The 15,561-nt window shown below is 45.0% G+C and overlaps 1 protein-coding gene across 3 annotated transcripts in view; it reads right to left on the bottom strand.

Annotated features, from left to right (window-relative positions):
* LOC100864217 (Calcium-independent receptor for alpha-latrotoxin) overlaps positions 1 to 15,561 on the bottom strand; it is a 366,602-nt gene that overhangs the window by 33,389 nt on the left and 317,652 nt on the right. For all 3 annotated transcript variants that reach the window (XM_086912102.1, XM_086912103.1, XM_086912104.1), the window contains one exon: positions 10,307 to 10,493. In XM_086912102.1, coding sequence (XP_086768228.1) covers positions 10,307 to 10,493 — 187 coding nt within the window. The remainder of the gene's footprint in view (positions 1 to 10,306; positions 10,494 to 15,561) is intronic.

Here is a 15,561-nt window from a genome sequence, read left to right as displayed (position 1 = left end):
GTCGAGAGGAAGGAATTTCTTTGTGCAAGCGAAACCGGGGCAGAATCGGTCTTGGAAGGGGAGTCCGGCCGAAAATCGGACGAGAAACGAGATCGTGTCCTCCCTCCTCATCCTTTGACGTAGGTTTTTCGACCTCGATTCGTCCCTCTCCTCGACTGGACACGAGCGAAACGAACGATCGGGTAAAAAAAAAAGAAGGAGAGAGAGAGAGAGAGAGAGAGAGAGAAAGGAAGGACGAGGGAAGAAACGCGTGGAAAATTGATCGCTTTGAGAAACGTGATCGTTCGTTTGTGGACGAATGATGTCCACGACCGCGTCACGATGACCAGCGGAAAAGGAGAATCCCTGTGGGAGATGTAATTGGAAAGCTTTCGAATATTAATCGATCGCGTCTTGAAAAGGCTTGATTAACGATTGATGATATTAACGAAACGAGGCGATTAACGTACACGGATTACTTTCTCGGGATTTTCCATTCCTTTTTCTCCCTTTTTTAATTTCGATTTAATCGCAGTATATTGTTGATTTGTTTACGTTAATTAAGAACGGATATTATTTCAATTGGCGCATTAATTGGTTACGTTTGTCTCTTTTTTCTTTTTCTTTTTTTTTTTCTTAAGCGTGATAAATGAGCGTCGGGTATATAATTAAAATTGCCGTGCAGCAAATCTGACGAAGATTGGAAAAAAGGCGGACGCGATCTGCAATTTGTTTCAGTCGGAACGAGCAATTAATCGATCTTACTTGTTGTCTACGTAGTCTTCGTCACGAGGGGTCACGCCGATCCGCTCGTTTTGCGAGTAAGATGCCGCGATTACGTTCCACTCCATAGTTGAATGGGTTGTAAAGTAATTTCATTCTTGTTTGATGCTTGCTTTTTTAGCGCGGAATTTCTAAACGAGCATTTTATGTTCCTCGTTTTAAATCCCTTCTTTTTTCTTTTTCTCTCTTTTTTTCAAACGCGAACCAATACGAAATCGTTATTAAACTTATTTTTCGAAACAGAGATAAGTATCTTGAACGATTCGGTTTTTTTTTAATACGCATGGCGTAACATTTGTATAGTTTCGCGCGAGTACGAAAACGCGAAGTGTAAATAAATGGGACAGCGAAAAGATTTTTAGTGCAGAATCTCTAAAGGAAATTGATTTCAGACTGTGTCGTGATTGCTGTGAGACGAAAGGGTGATTGTGACGAATGTCGACGAAAAAGCCTCTGTTCCAAAAAGAATTTTCCCCCAGGATAATTTCCCTCGCAGACACCACCAAGGATGTGTGTGCGACGATCATGTCAGAGTGGAGAAACAAGAGAACACAACACAACAGGAGCATCTCTTCGTAGCATTCCGGACGGTGACAAGAGTAAAGGGGGAAAAGATCCATGGCAGCACACACGTGGCGTTCTTTTTATATGTATGTATAAGTAATTTTGTTTTTTTCTTTCCTTTTTTCCATTACGAATCAGACCTGGAATAGTAGGGTCGCAGAAGGAATTCTTAACTCGCGATACATGTAATTCGATACACTCTCGTGATATAAGAAATAATTATCATTCTCGTACGAATATCTAAATCGTTTTCGATTGCGTTTTATCGTTCCTTCAAAATATCACGTTTTAAAATCTCCTTCTGCGAATTCTCCGGTTACCGTCACGATCGTGAATCTCGTTCATTAACGATCCCTTATCAATAATCATTAATCGAAGACAAAAGCCGGATAAACGAATCATTTTCGTGCAATCACGAAAATTCGTCATTTCGTAATCGTGATTCTTCTCTAATGGATCATTGCAACGAATCCGCTAACTGGCCAACTGCAAAACGTTGCAATGATCGAGTGTAGAAGGTGGCACGATCGTGGCTGTAACCAGTGACTGTACAAACATCCACCAACTCTCTCCATAAGAGTTTATGTGTTACATGATAAACTTGTGGCATGCAATTTGGTCGCTTATGTGTCAATATGGAGCAAGGATATCACGGATAAAGATATGTGCGATATGTACACATTGCTTATTTACAAAGAAAAAAAAAAAAAAAAAAAAAGAAAGAAAGAAAGAAATTCCCAGTTTTCTCAGAGCGGGGTAGTGTTACGGTGGTAGTTGGCCCTCGTAAATTTTCGCCCCTACCTGTCTGTATTCTCTTCTACCGATTCCACCTTTCCTGTATCCGCCTTTCCACCAACCAACCTCCCCCCTCCCCTGTTCCACGAGAGTAACGAGAAATATTCGTTGGACTTTCGCCGCGTTCTCGTGATTGGAATACTTTTAAGTACCTAACTGGGAGCTCTCTAACTCTCTTGCCTTCTCTCTCTCTCTCTCTCTCTGTCTCTCTGTCTCTCTCTATCCTTTTCTACGTTCGAGTCTCTTCCTCTTAATCTGCCAGGGGATTAAACGAGTTTTGTCGAGAGAACTTGAGGATAGGTAGAGAGAACGTGTGCGGATACATTTTGTGTGTTGTTCTTAGAACGAGATACATTGATACATTGGTATAAAGGGAATGAGACAATTGTTCGAGCAAATGAAAAATAAAAATATGATTCTTGGTGGACAGGTCTTGCAAAAATAAATTTCGACAATTAAATTTCTTTTTCTTTTGATTAAAAATTTAATCTTGGAGATTGTGATGAGGATGAGACAAACATTTTTCTTCCTTTTTTTTTTCTTTTTTAAAGAACGATATTATCAGAAGCGAATTTTATCGAGCAGCGTAGAAAATCACATTTTTATTAACTCGATCAATCACGATGCCGTAAACGCGTTCTCACGATGGCCTCACGTTGGGAGCCGCAATGCGTTAATAGTTTATCGACGGTCGAATGCTTGCTCGCCAATTACAGTCCACGTCTATTAACCGTTTCGACCGGCCATTTAAGGGAACTAATGAAAATCCCGGCGGAGTATAAGCCTCGTTGCTCTCGATCGATCCTTCGAGAAAAAATTCCGAGACAAACGTGTTTTATTTGTAGTGTATTTTTTGAAAAAAAAGAAGAAAAAAAAAATCCGAATGAGAAATCTCGTACGAAAACGCACGAGAAGAATGGTCGCCTTTTAACGAACAACGTCCAGAGAGAGAGAGAGAGAGATTGGAACGAGACGAAGAGAGGAATTAAAAAGAGAAAGAGAGAGAGTATAAAAGTGAAAGAACAGAGAGAGAGAGAGAGAGAGAGAGAGAAGGGTTAAAAATCGGGGAAAAAGAGGTGCGAGAGAGCGGCCGCGACAACGACTATGATCGCGTCAATCTTTTTTTTCAATTGAACGAAAGAGTTAATTTCGCGATAATACGATTATCGAGGGAATTCGGGCGGCTGCAATTAGTTTAGGCTAAATGCGGGATTGCGGATCGAGAGATTGGAAAGGGCTGGTGAAAAGAAAAAAAAAAAAAATACAGATTGATCGAATTAAAGGAAATGGGGAGGGGGGAGGCGGCATGGCGGGTTGTAATTTTCGATCGATCGATAGAGATTGACACGGCTTATTCCGTGCAAATGCAATTATCGCGGAGAGTTTCGTGGAAAATTAGTCGGAGAAACTGGCTGGCTTTTCGAGAGGCGATCGAAACTGCTCGACGAGATCCGGCTCTCGTTTCATCGATGAATAATGATGTATGAGTAATATCGATATTTGTCTCATCCTTGATACGCGTTCTTCTTCTTGTCCATAAAAATTTCACGAATCAATAATGTATCGTTCTCGAAAGATTAACGGATGTGTTTACGATTTTTCTTCGATTCGATTTCGTATTTTCACGCGAGAAAACGAGACGTGACGACGAGAGAACTCCCGCAGGGAGAAATAGAAGGAAAAACAACTATGGAAACTTTCCCTTGTTGATCGTTTCATTAGTAGCCATTTTCTCGTCCCGTCCATTCTCTCTTTTTCTTCTTTCTTCTCGAAACAGCGTTTGCGTTTTGATGTAATAGTTTCCTCCTCCTCCACACAGGAGGACAAGAGACATCGTGTTCTTCATCTTCGATGGAAGGCGTTCTGTAATTGTTGCTGGCTGGCCCGGGATTAGGTCCGATGATTGCGATACGAAATTACGCTCTTCTCACGTTTCCCTGCCACGGTTAATTATCCTTCTCGGACGCGATGACGAATCGTGAAATTGTTTAACGTATCTACGTCGGATCGATTACCGCATCCCCCCGTGAAACAATCTCTTTTCTCCGCCTACCTCCCTCCTTTGCCTTTTCTCCACTCTGTCTCTCTTCTTCTTCCGTCGTTCTTCTCATCTGTGCGTGTCTTTCTCCTTTCCCTTTTTCTCCTTTCTCTCGCCGATCGCTCGTTATTAATTGGCAAACTAACAAGCAGCCAGGAATCAGAAAACGTTGAATTTAATTTCCGTACGTAACGAGAATCGACACGCGTGTATCAGTTTGTGTCATCGATTATCGTCGGTGTACAACTGTCGGTCGTGAGTGAATAGAAATATCGCGAAAATATAAATATTAAGAATGCAAACAACGATCGTGCTGCTCTAAATATATATATATATATATATTTTTTTTTCTTTTTCAGTTGCATCATTCAGTCAAATTCAGGCGATCGCGTCGTGTTTGTTAATCAAATATTAACGCTCGTAATTCCTCGTTGATCGTGACTACATTCGCGTTAAAGAAGTATCGAGGTACGTTCCTCCTTTTTTATTTACTTTTTTTCAATGGCTCGTGGCCATTGAATGATCAAACGTCTCTGGCTGATTCTCGTGGCCGTATCGCGATAAAGGAGAGAAAGAAGAAGAAGAAGAAGAAGAAAAAAAAAGAGAAGTTTATATCTGTAGAAGAGAAGGTTGAAGGATCTCGAAGTTTTTTCGAACTGGTTCCCCGGTGGTTGGTCCGAGTTAACGAGGAGAATCGAATCATCGAGTGGCTATTAGCGCAATGTAATTATCCCGCGATTGCGCAACCTGGTGGAAAGAATCCGTTCCCAGAAGGTTCGGGACGGCATAGCCTTTCCTCGATCATCATTTCGCATTACGGTCATCGACTTCGTTCGATCGAGTTGTTACGTTGTCGTTTTTTCACATGGAAAACTTTGAAACTTTGGGATTTTCGATTACATTGTCTCATACCGCGTGTCATGTCGAAATTTGGAAAAGTGGAATCTCTGGTGATCGTCCATATTGAATATTAAATATCGATGAATTACGGATGAAAGGGAAATTGAATTAATATGATGCAAAGTTTCGAGGTATAGTTTTGAAATGTCTGAATGTTTATCCTGGATTGAAATGTAGATAAATTTTCGTAAAACATAAATATGGATGATACGTTTCAAGGGATAATATATCAATCTCTTTCAATTATCAAGCATTACCGTATACCAATGCATTAGACAAAGCGAAAAAGGAAAAAAAAAAAAAAAAGTTTAATCCAAACTACAAATCGTAAGAGCGAAGCCAGCAACGTAAGAAGCACTCTTAATCTCGGAATATTTAATTCAATACTCGAAATTAATGTTTCCCTGAAAGAATCTATTGCAGTAACGAATCTACTCGTGACCTCTCCTCTTCCTTGATCTCTCACCCCTTTAATTCGAAACTAATTTCCTCCAATTTTGAGAATAATCAACCGAGCACGCAAGAGGATTGTACTAACGAATCACTCGATTCGAAAAAAAAAAAAAAAAAAAAAGCGATTTCAACGGCGTTAATTCGACGCTCGAAACTAATTTTCGCTAATTTCCGCGCTGGAAATTCCGCGGATTGGTCTATTTTTTTCCCCTCCCCGATCCTGGCGGCGGCAGATTGAAGAAATTGGAAAATCCGGGAGGCCAGCCGCGTCATTTCTCAACGGGTGTAATGAACATTTCCACGGTTACGCGCGGCGCGCGTCATTAATTCCGTTAGACTGAGCTCTCGCCGCGGAAACCCGGCCCGTTCAATTTCATTAATCGTTCCCGGCGAACCGCCCCCTTCCCGGTTTCACTTAAATCGTAATCTCGTACGTGGCCGGCCCAACCCCCCTTGATAAATCTCCAACCGACCTGTACAACCGTCAATCCGTCGTTTCGACGCCGGTTTCCGGCTTTGTCCGTAAACCCATCGACGTTAATCCGCGATCAATGTTCCTCAACATGGCGCTTGGATTAGACGAATCCCCCTCGACGAAAGGGATTTTTTTCAACTCCGCCCATTGCCTAAATTGCGAGATATTTCTTCGCTCGAATAAATCGATCGATTTTGTCCTTCGATCACGTGTTCGTTTCGTGTTTGTTAGATTCTTGCGCGAGTGATAATAGAAGGAGATGGAGAAAGAGAGAGAGAGAGAGAGAGAGAGAGCTTGGAAAGCAAGAGAAAGAGAGATCGCACCGACAAACCTTGGATATGCGTCCGAGAGAGCGTAAGAGAGGAGATGGAGGAGATGAAAATTGCCGCGAACACTACTTTGTACGTTTGGGTTTGGGATACGCTTGCTCCATTTTGCTTCTTCTTCCGAGAAAGGATATTCTCGAGGTGGTTAAACGTCGGAGAAACGCGTCGACTGGTATCCTCGATTTCTTACGTATTATTTCGAGTACTCGTACTCGTAAACTTTCCCGCGTTTAAATTTAAATTGGGACAAAAATCAATGGGGCGGGTGGAAGGGGAAGGAATTTTTTTGAAACGTAAACCGAAGGCTACAAAGCTCTTATTCACGATGCCAGCCGACGCGTTAATGACGGAAACAAAGTCTCGTTATTCGCGGGGATCGCATTAACAAAGGATCTTTCGAAGCGACACACAGTGAAAGGTAGAACACCCGGAACACACCTGGCGGTAAATGTTTCAAGCGAGGGGTATGAATTGCATGCGTGTGAATTTTTATGAAACTACAATCTGTGATGTTGAGAGAGAGAATAACGGGTTAAACAATAACGGGTCGGTTATAAGCAACGGAAGTACGAAAAAAGGATCGAACGAGAAAAGAAAAGAAAAAAAAGGAGAGAGAAAAAGGGAAAGGAAAAAATGAAGCGGTATTAAAAATTACGCATAAGTTACTCGTGAATAAATAAATTCTTCGAATCGAATCGAATTGACTCGCGCCGTTGATTCTCGATTCTGAACTTAAAGGACGATGCTCGCGAACGGTGTACCAGATTTAACGTTTCTTTTAACTGAACAACGTTAAAACTCGTCGAAATTCGGAAGAGATCGCCGAGATATTACAATTTTATTTCGATAATCGATAAAAAAAGGATCGAAATCCTCGTTTCGAGAAAATGAAACGCGAATGATCAAGAGAAATATCCAATCTGGGCTGGAATTAAACATTCCGATATACACGGGAGTGTATACCTGTATTTTTGTGGAATGGAAAATCGTCTTGGCTTGGTACACCGTTCGCGATATCCGTCCGAATATCGATAAATGCAACGCACTAATGTACAAATCGTTGCAGAAAATTCCGAACGAAAGTTATTCTTGAGACACGGCAAAGGGAAAGGGGAGAAATGTCGCCGAGGTCTAGATCGATCCTCGAAGAGGGAAGCGAAAAAGAAATTTATATAAACGACTGTAGAGACTCGAGAAAGAGAGAGAGAGAGAGAGAGAGAAGACGAGCAAGTACGGCTAAGTAGGGAGAAACGGTGATTACGATCATAGCGAGCAAATCCGATGATCTTCTCGATCGATTCCGTGAAATGAGTTAAATTGACGTCAAATTCTGCTGTCTCGTCTTGCGTAGAGAGTCGTCGTGTATAACCGCGTCGTGTGGAGACCGCGACAGACGTGTACGTGCACGACTTTACGTGTTGAGGCAATCGCGGAGGAACTTCTCCACTTAAAGTTAATCCGGAAGTTATTACTCCTCGACGAGAGAGGAGGTCCTTAGACCGTCTCCGCGTCAACTTTAAAACGCGTTTTTTCCCGAAAACGTACTTCATCACAACCCCTTCGAACGACGTCGACCTTTTATCAACACGCGTGTTCTTGCGCGCGGTTACGCGGCGCTTTTGCGCTCCCCCCATTCTTCCGTCTTTTTCTTTCGTTCGTGGAAGCCGGCCACGAGGATCGAGCTTCCAAAGCGACGATAAGGTTAATGGATACGATTTCGATTCGTCATCGCGATTATCTTTCCCAATTATTCACACCGGCTGACTTATATCGTTGGTCGACGTGTACCACAAACACGCCGTTTTCTTTTTTTCTCGTTTCGTTTCGTGAAAACTAATATCCGCCACGATTAATCACAATGACGAATCAACGAAATTTCACGTCACCGTACTCTCCTCGTCTTTGTCTCGTCTCTCTCTCTCTCTCTCTCTCCCCTCCTTAATTTTCGCTCTCCCTCTCGTTCGAATTTTCGAATCGAATCGAATCGATCTATGGACCAACGGATGCGACAGATTCCGCTTTGCTTTTTTTTTTTTCTTTCTTTTCGTTTAAACAATTTGACGATTTTCAATTTGACGGAAGAAAAGAAGTAATAAAAAAAAAAAACAAAAAAAAACAAAAAATAGAACAACGATAGAATAGAAACAGGAATCCTGCAGGACATTTCGTCAGGTTGGATTTTGTCAAAAATACGGAATCTTGTGGAACGTGGATCTTGCGACACGCGGAAATGCGGCGTTTGCATTTCGCGTGTACCTGTATGTACGTATGTATGTACGTGTGTATATATATATATATTTTATTATTACGTGTACACTTTGGTATTCGTGTATGTGTGCGCGAGTCTGAGACTTTGGAGATCGCAGAGACACGAAGAACGAAGGAAAATAGAGGGGATGTTCGCGAGGGACCGGGATAGAGAAGCGACCGCTGAGTTTGCGATTCTTCCTACCTCTCTGATCCGCCGCGAAATACGCTCTTCAATGGTCGAGCAATTGGCCAGTTCGCCGGACCATATGAAGCCGTCCACTCCTTCCTCATTTTCCTTCCTCCCTGGACATATATCCCCTTTCTTCTCCCCTCTCCCCCCTCCCCATCCTTTACCCCTTTTACCATTTATTTCCTCGCGATGCTCCATGCTCTTTGCTCCATTTCCGTGGGCGGTCGGGAGGAGAAAGGGAGGACGATAAGGAGGGGGGACGGCGTCGAGGAAGCCGATGATGCGATTCCCGTGGCGGTATCATCCTCCTGTGATATTCACCTCGCTCGAAATTATTCTCGCTCGATCTCGAGAATGGATACATTTGTATAATCTAGAGATTACGAGACGAAAAAGACCTTCTCGCGCGATCGTCTCCGTTATTCTCTATTATTTTTTTGTTTCTCGACTCGATACGACGTAGTGTCACGAAGCGTGTCAAAATTTTCGTTTTATCTCCCATTCCCGGTTATTCGAGACGCGTTGTTGACCGAAAATATTTCATTCGATCGCGCGGGAACATCCGCGAGAAATTGTGGGTATTGCGCAACGGAACAATGGAAACTTTTCAACGGAAAAAATTGGACAGACGAGAATGAAAGAAAGATCCGCGTGAATATTTGAACGATTAATCTCGAGGAGACGATTCCGCGGTTCGAGCAAAAGGCCATCATATATTTCCACGTATATATAGATACACACGTATATATACATATATAGATCTTTCCTCGGCGCGAAATCGAGAATCGAATTTCCGCATTTCTCCACGGTTTAATAATTTTTCAACGGCGGCGACCGATCAAACCGTTCAATCGCGCGGGTAACTGGTTGCCAGGTCGAAGATCCGCGCGATCGGATCGAACGATTCGTTAGATCGTATAGATCGGCCCTCCCCATCGCCTGTCCAAGGTCATCGAAAGACTATGATCGATATACGGGTTACACGGACGCACACGGGCGCGCACGGAACTCGTTCGTTCGCAGGAAGCGTTTCTCGTTACCGCGCGGGGAACCCGAGTTAGAATCTCAGGTGTCATGCTGGATATATCTCGAATGGGTCGTAAAAGGTTGGCCGTGTAGATACCGATCCATGTGGAAAGTCGGATCGCTCGATAACCCGGGGACCAAAGTGACAAGCGCGATCTACGCTTCGATCGGATCGAACGTCTCCTTTAATTGGTGCTAGTCCAGACTCATTAACGATAGAGAGAATATCTGGCGAAATTTTTCCATTCCTCTCCTCTCCCTTCTTCTTTTCCTTTCGCGTTTCCTCCTTTTCTTCTTCTTCTTCTTCTTCTTCTTCTTCTTCTTCCTCGCTTTCGATGGAATATCGAATGGTACGGATTCGCTTTTGATACCATCATCGTGATTCCTCGACGCGATTCGTGGAACAGGGATGAAGGATCAAGGGACAAGCTGATCGTGTATATATATATATATATGTTTGTGTGCGTGAGTGTGCGTGAGTGAGTGTACGGTAGGATGCAAGGACCTTCGACGATCGGAATACTTACTCGCTGTTGAGCACACGGAAGGATTTGGGTGACATACAGTTGACGCTCCAGTCGGTGTTCCCGTGCTCGTTGCATATCGTTATCGAGAACCTTCCGTAATTCGCTCTGATAAGATGGATCAGCTTCCCCTCGCCGCACTCGATCCACAATGTTTTCCCCTCGCAGGCGTACGCGGTGTCGTACCTATCTGTAACACAAAATAATGACACAAAATTATCGAATCGAATACGCGGCCGACGTGATACCGTTTCGAACAGCACTCGATCGAAATTAAATTAAAAATTTATTTCTTTCTCGACGAAACTTTCCTTCCCTATGCCAAAATGAACAATCGTTCCACGCGAAATAGTTTAAAGAATATTGTTATTGTTCCCCGTTTGGCGAGAAAACCTCGATCCTTTCAAACCGGAGCCTTTTTAGCCACCATGTTTCACTTCGTACTCGAAAGCGGCGTCTACGCAACGAGGGTCTAATTAGTCGCCACGCGATCGGGGGAACAATGAGAAAAGGAATAAAATAGCGCGGAGTCACGAGTCTGCAAAACTGCAAAGAAACAACACCGAGGGCCTTGGCTCACGATAGCCAGCCAGACGAAGGGAGGAGGGTTTGAATTACAGCGAGTGAATAAGGAGTCCAGGGTGGAGGGGGGATTTGAGATTCGCAAGCGGCGAGAGTCAAGGACACGTCAAAGTAGCTTTGCACGAAATTACAGTGACGAGTCGGTTGGGGAGAAGGGTTGGGCCGGATGGGGTGGTTGCCGGGCGCATTACCGACACGCGGTTGTTGTGCACGGAGAGGGCCGTGTCGCGTTTCCAAGTGTAATGGAATTAAGATAAAGGACACCGGTGTATAGACGACGCGCGTATATACAGGGGGCGCAAACAACGAGACCACAGAGAGAGGGAGACCGACGGAAGATCGAGATAGCCCCATCCACTCGTCGCGGATTTATCCCGCGGAAAATGCTCTCGCGGTGGATTTCCTTCGAAAGCGAATTAGCGAATTTACAGGCGCGACTTTCTTCGAAGAAAAGTCACTCTCCTCTTCGCCCCTTCGAGTCCTCCCGGGACTCGAGATCCAGCTCGTGATTATTTTCGTTTAATGGCCGCGAAAATGGTTGAAGTATTATATTACAGAGGAGGGATAGAGTTCCGCGTCTTTCCATATTCTGAAACAGTATATTCTCGATATTTATATCGTTTGTATCCCAGGATCGGGAATCGGGATCGATATCGAGGAAGATGTGCACGAGCAAGGTGAAAGGGATTGGGTAAGAAAAATAAAGGAGGGAAGAAAGGAAGTCGTGAAACTAGGTTCGAGCTTATTTGGACGGAGGAATGATAGATCTGCCATAATACCGGTCAGCCTTAACTCGGTGACGAAGGGTGCGGGCGGCGTGTCCTCGAAGAAGGAAGAAGGTGGAGAGAAGTATAGGCGAGGGGAAGGAACCGAGAGAAGGTTGGCTGGCAAGAAGGAGAGGAATAGAGACTGGTCTACTATAGCGGAGAAGAAGGGGTGTAATAACTCTGTCCCCGTGAAAGCCCCGTCGTGAGTTCATTAGTTCCATACGGACGCGCCACAATGCCATTTTAGACCGCTGTTAGGACCGCTTCTCCAACGCCTCCTATATTTTACTTTCTTTACTTCCACGTGGATAATCGGAAGAGAATCGAAAAGAAAACGCGAAATTCTAAAATTCTTCTCTTTAAAACGTAATATAGATATATATATATATAAAAGGTGCGACGACTAATAGTGCGAGATCGATATCGGCTTATTACAGTTTTTTTTTTCTTTTTTTTTACGAGATCGTTCTTCCCATCGAACCGAACGACAAGAAAAAGAAACAAACAGGATTAACCTTTAATAAGGTAAACGTGAGCCTATCAACTCGTCGATTCGACAAAGAGTGTTGCACGTTGCACGCTCACCTGTGTTCAGGTTGTATACATTAGAAGAAAGGAGGCGTAAAAACGCGGGGTGTTTCGAAGCGGCGCGAAGAAACGCCGATTTTACGGTATCTCGAAGGCTTTCCATTACCGTAAAAGATCCGAAGGAATTCGTTTTAAACGAGAACAAAATCACGCCGGTCACGCTACAACGGATTCCTCGAGTCGTAGGAGGGGGAGGGGAAAGGGGAGAAGGCGGGGGAAGGCGGGAGAAAATAGTAGGATTTTACAGTAGGATCCGAGTAATTTCTCACCTTAGGTTTCCTTCCTAAGGTGTTCGCGTCGCGATTAACCAGAAGACACCGACCCCCACGGTTATTTATTTATTCCTCGCCATTAATTAAGCCCGTCTCGATACAACACCATAAGCGGCGACTAATCGACACGCGCCCGTGTATCGTTGCATCGGTTTCGAAATGCAGAAATGCAGACGCCGTATCGTTCGTTATCACGGCACGTAACTATTTCTACGCTACTAGAAACGGAACAACGAGGTTGGCTTGCGTGAAACGAGGTGTCCTAACCGCGGCCGCACGTCGCTCGTTCGCTCGCGCGTCACTCGCAGCTGCGCTCCGCAACCGGTGGTGCATTCTTCTCTGCGGTGCGCTTCTAACGTGAGCGCGATGAAAAAAAGGCCGCGTTCAAGCTGACGTGAAGGAACACGCTCGGAACACACCAGCTTCCTCCACTCCAGCTTCGAACGCCGGCGGCATTCCTCCCCCTTTTATCACCGAGGTGGTCACTTTCGTCCTTTTTTCCTTTCCTTTTTTGCTTTTGTTCGTCGCGTTGCGACCGGAGGGGTTCCAGTTTTTCAGGCTTCCGAATTTAATGCAGGCGAGAGTTGTGTTTTTGCGTCTTTTAGCGGTACGGTGTGTAAAGGTGTGTATTCGAGGTTGCGTGTCGTTGCCGTTTCTCGAATACGTTATCGAGGCACGTGTGTACGAGAGCCGTGATAATGTATCCTTCCTCCTCTCCCGGTTACAGGGCGAAACACTACAATAGGGGAAAGGTGTTTTTTTGTCGAAAGCATTAAGGTGTGTATATATATATCGCGATAATTAATCGCGATCTCTCGACGCGAACAGAACGATCTGACTCTTCTCTTCGTTTCCATCGAGTCAGATCCGTTGTGAACATCCGGCGACAACGACGACTTTGCTTACTTACTTACTCGTCACTCGCTTAAATGCGCGCAGGTTAAAAAAGGGGATGGAAAATTATTAGAGAGAGAATGTGTCTCTTCCCTCTGTTGGGGAAACTCCGCTCGCTGTCTTAGGGGAAAAAATTTCCACGTGGAAACACCCGAAGGATAATGACGACGCGCGGAGATGGCGCGCGCGCAATAATCTCGCTCGTCGTCTCGTAGCAGGGAGGAAGAGAGAAAACGAGAGGAAAATCCGCCTTCTTTTTGCCGGAGTTCTCGCGTTTGACCCTCTCGCGTCGCACTTTGACGGAGTGCATTTCGAATGAATGCCGTGAAAAGTTTTTAACGAGTGCACTCTCTCTCTCTCTCTCTCTCTCTCTCTCTCTCTCTCTCGCCGTCTCGCTGCAACGCGTCTAGGCGAAAACGACGAGACGACGAGATTCGAAAGTGTAACGACGCTATCGCGAAATATTCCAACGAGATTGCTGAAGAGCGCTGCTTACTACGCTCCGCCTCGATCGGGACGAAGACAATCGCAGGAGGAGAGAAATGACGTCGGGGATGATACGAAGTAATGTTGCTGTTGAAATATTTACGGGCCATCCATCCGATATTCTCCTCGATGGAGATGCATTTTTTTTAATCGTCGCTCTTTTTTCAACGTCCTCGACTTGTCTTCGATGCATAGAGATCCCTCGAAATCGGGAAGATTGAGCAACAATCCACCTGCTCGGCGTACGATTGTTTCGCAACGACAAAGACTTTCGAGGCTTTCGATTATTAAGAATTAATCGCGTCTCGATCGCGCAACGTTCGAGAGAAAGATCTGACGAAGCGAGATTGCGGTAGGGGAGACGCGGATTTCCACAGCACAGTCCCATTGAAGCTCTTTGAGGCAGGGGTCGGCCTCTTGTCGTCGCTGTCTCGCGACAGACACCGACGGGGAAGGTGAGAACGCCGCAGGATTTCGTGCGGTCAATGCGCAGCCTGAACTCTGCCCAGGGACTCTAAGTACGGATTCTGAGGCGCGACGGGCTTCAAACTTGGCTAGGAACCCCTCTCGTCCGTGTTCACGGTCCCTGTGTGTACTCGAACGCTCGGCTCCCTGTATCGACTGCATAAGCGCGCGTGTACCCGTGAACGATGGGGTGGAAGCGCTTGAATACCGACAGCTCCTTCCTCCTCTGGGACAAAGTTTCGAGGGAGCCTTGTTCCCCGACCGTTTCTGTGTTTCCAGTCGTTCGATCGTTCTCGGGATTTACGCCGATCTCGAACGGCCAGGATCCGTATTCGACCGCGCGAATCTACCGTGGCCATCGGCTTTCGAGAGTCGAAAATTCTCGCGTTTACGCCTCGCTTCGACGATGTTTATTGAGAAAAAGAAAAAAAAAAAAAAAAAATTGACGATAAAAAGAAAATATCGACGCTACGTTTCCAGATAAAGATACGTACGATGCCGATCGCTCGTCGCATCGTACGATATCTTGTGAACAGCGACTAGAGTAGTGGCGGATCGATCTTTGAATAGAGATCGTTACGTGCTTTCAAACGAAACGAAATAAATATCGCGTGATTTGAAAAATTAAAATTAAAACCGATAATTACGAGCGAACGGATCGATAAGGCTCCACGCCTTTCAGATTCCTCGGAGATAAGGTGAACTTTCGAACCTCGAATGAAGATGAGAAAGGAGAGAAAGAAAGAGAGGGGGGAAAAGGCGAGACCCAACGCGTAGATGAGAAATCCAAAGTACCCGAGGTATTAGCGTTTCCCCGAGGGGGGATAATTAATTACCTATACCACTCCATCACACTAGCAGGCAGGACGTATCGCCAATAAAGCATTCGATATTTCTCGATTAATTCCAGATCCGTCGAGCCGGTCTCCGAGACACGAGACGCGTACCAGAGAGAGAGAGAGAGAGAGAGAGAGAGAGAGAGGGAACCGCGCCTTCCTTTCTCACCGGACATTCCGTGGACGGCGCGTGGAGGGAAAAGAGGAGAATTGCAGTTTACCATTAATGACTTGGGGTAATAATATATCGGAGGTCCGTGCCTCCCGCTGCCGCGGCGGCCAACTTGAAAGGGCCGACCTAACAGCGGGATGTCGTCAGCCCGATGCGGTCTTAGGCCTCGAAACCTTTGCTACGGTATATATACACT

This window comes from Apis florea, unplaced genomic scaffold (assembly GCF_048593485.1).
Source record: "Apis florea isolate Af1SG1 unplaced genomic scaffold, ASM4859348v1 contig_3367_pilon, whole genome shotgun sequence".
Lineage (NCBI taxonomy): Eukaryota > Metazoa > Arthropoda > Insecta > Hymenoptera > Apidae > Apis > Apis florea.
This window is presented reverse-complemented; position numbering and strand designations above follow the sequence as displayed.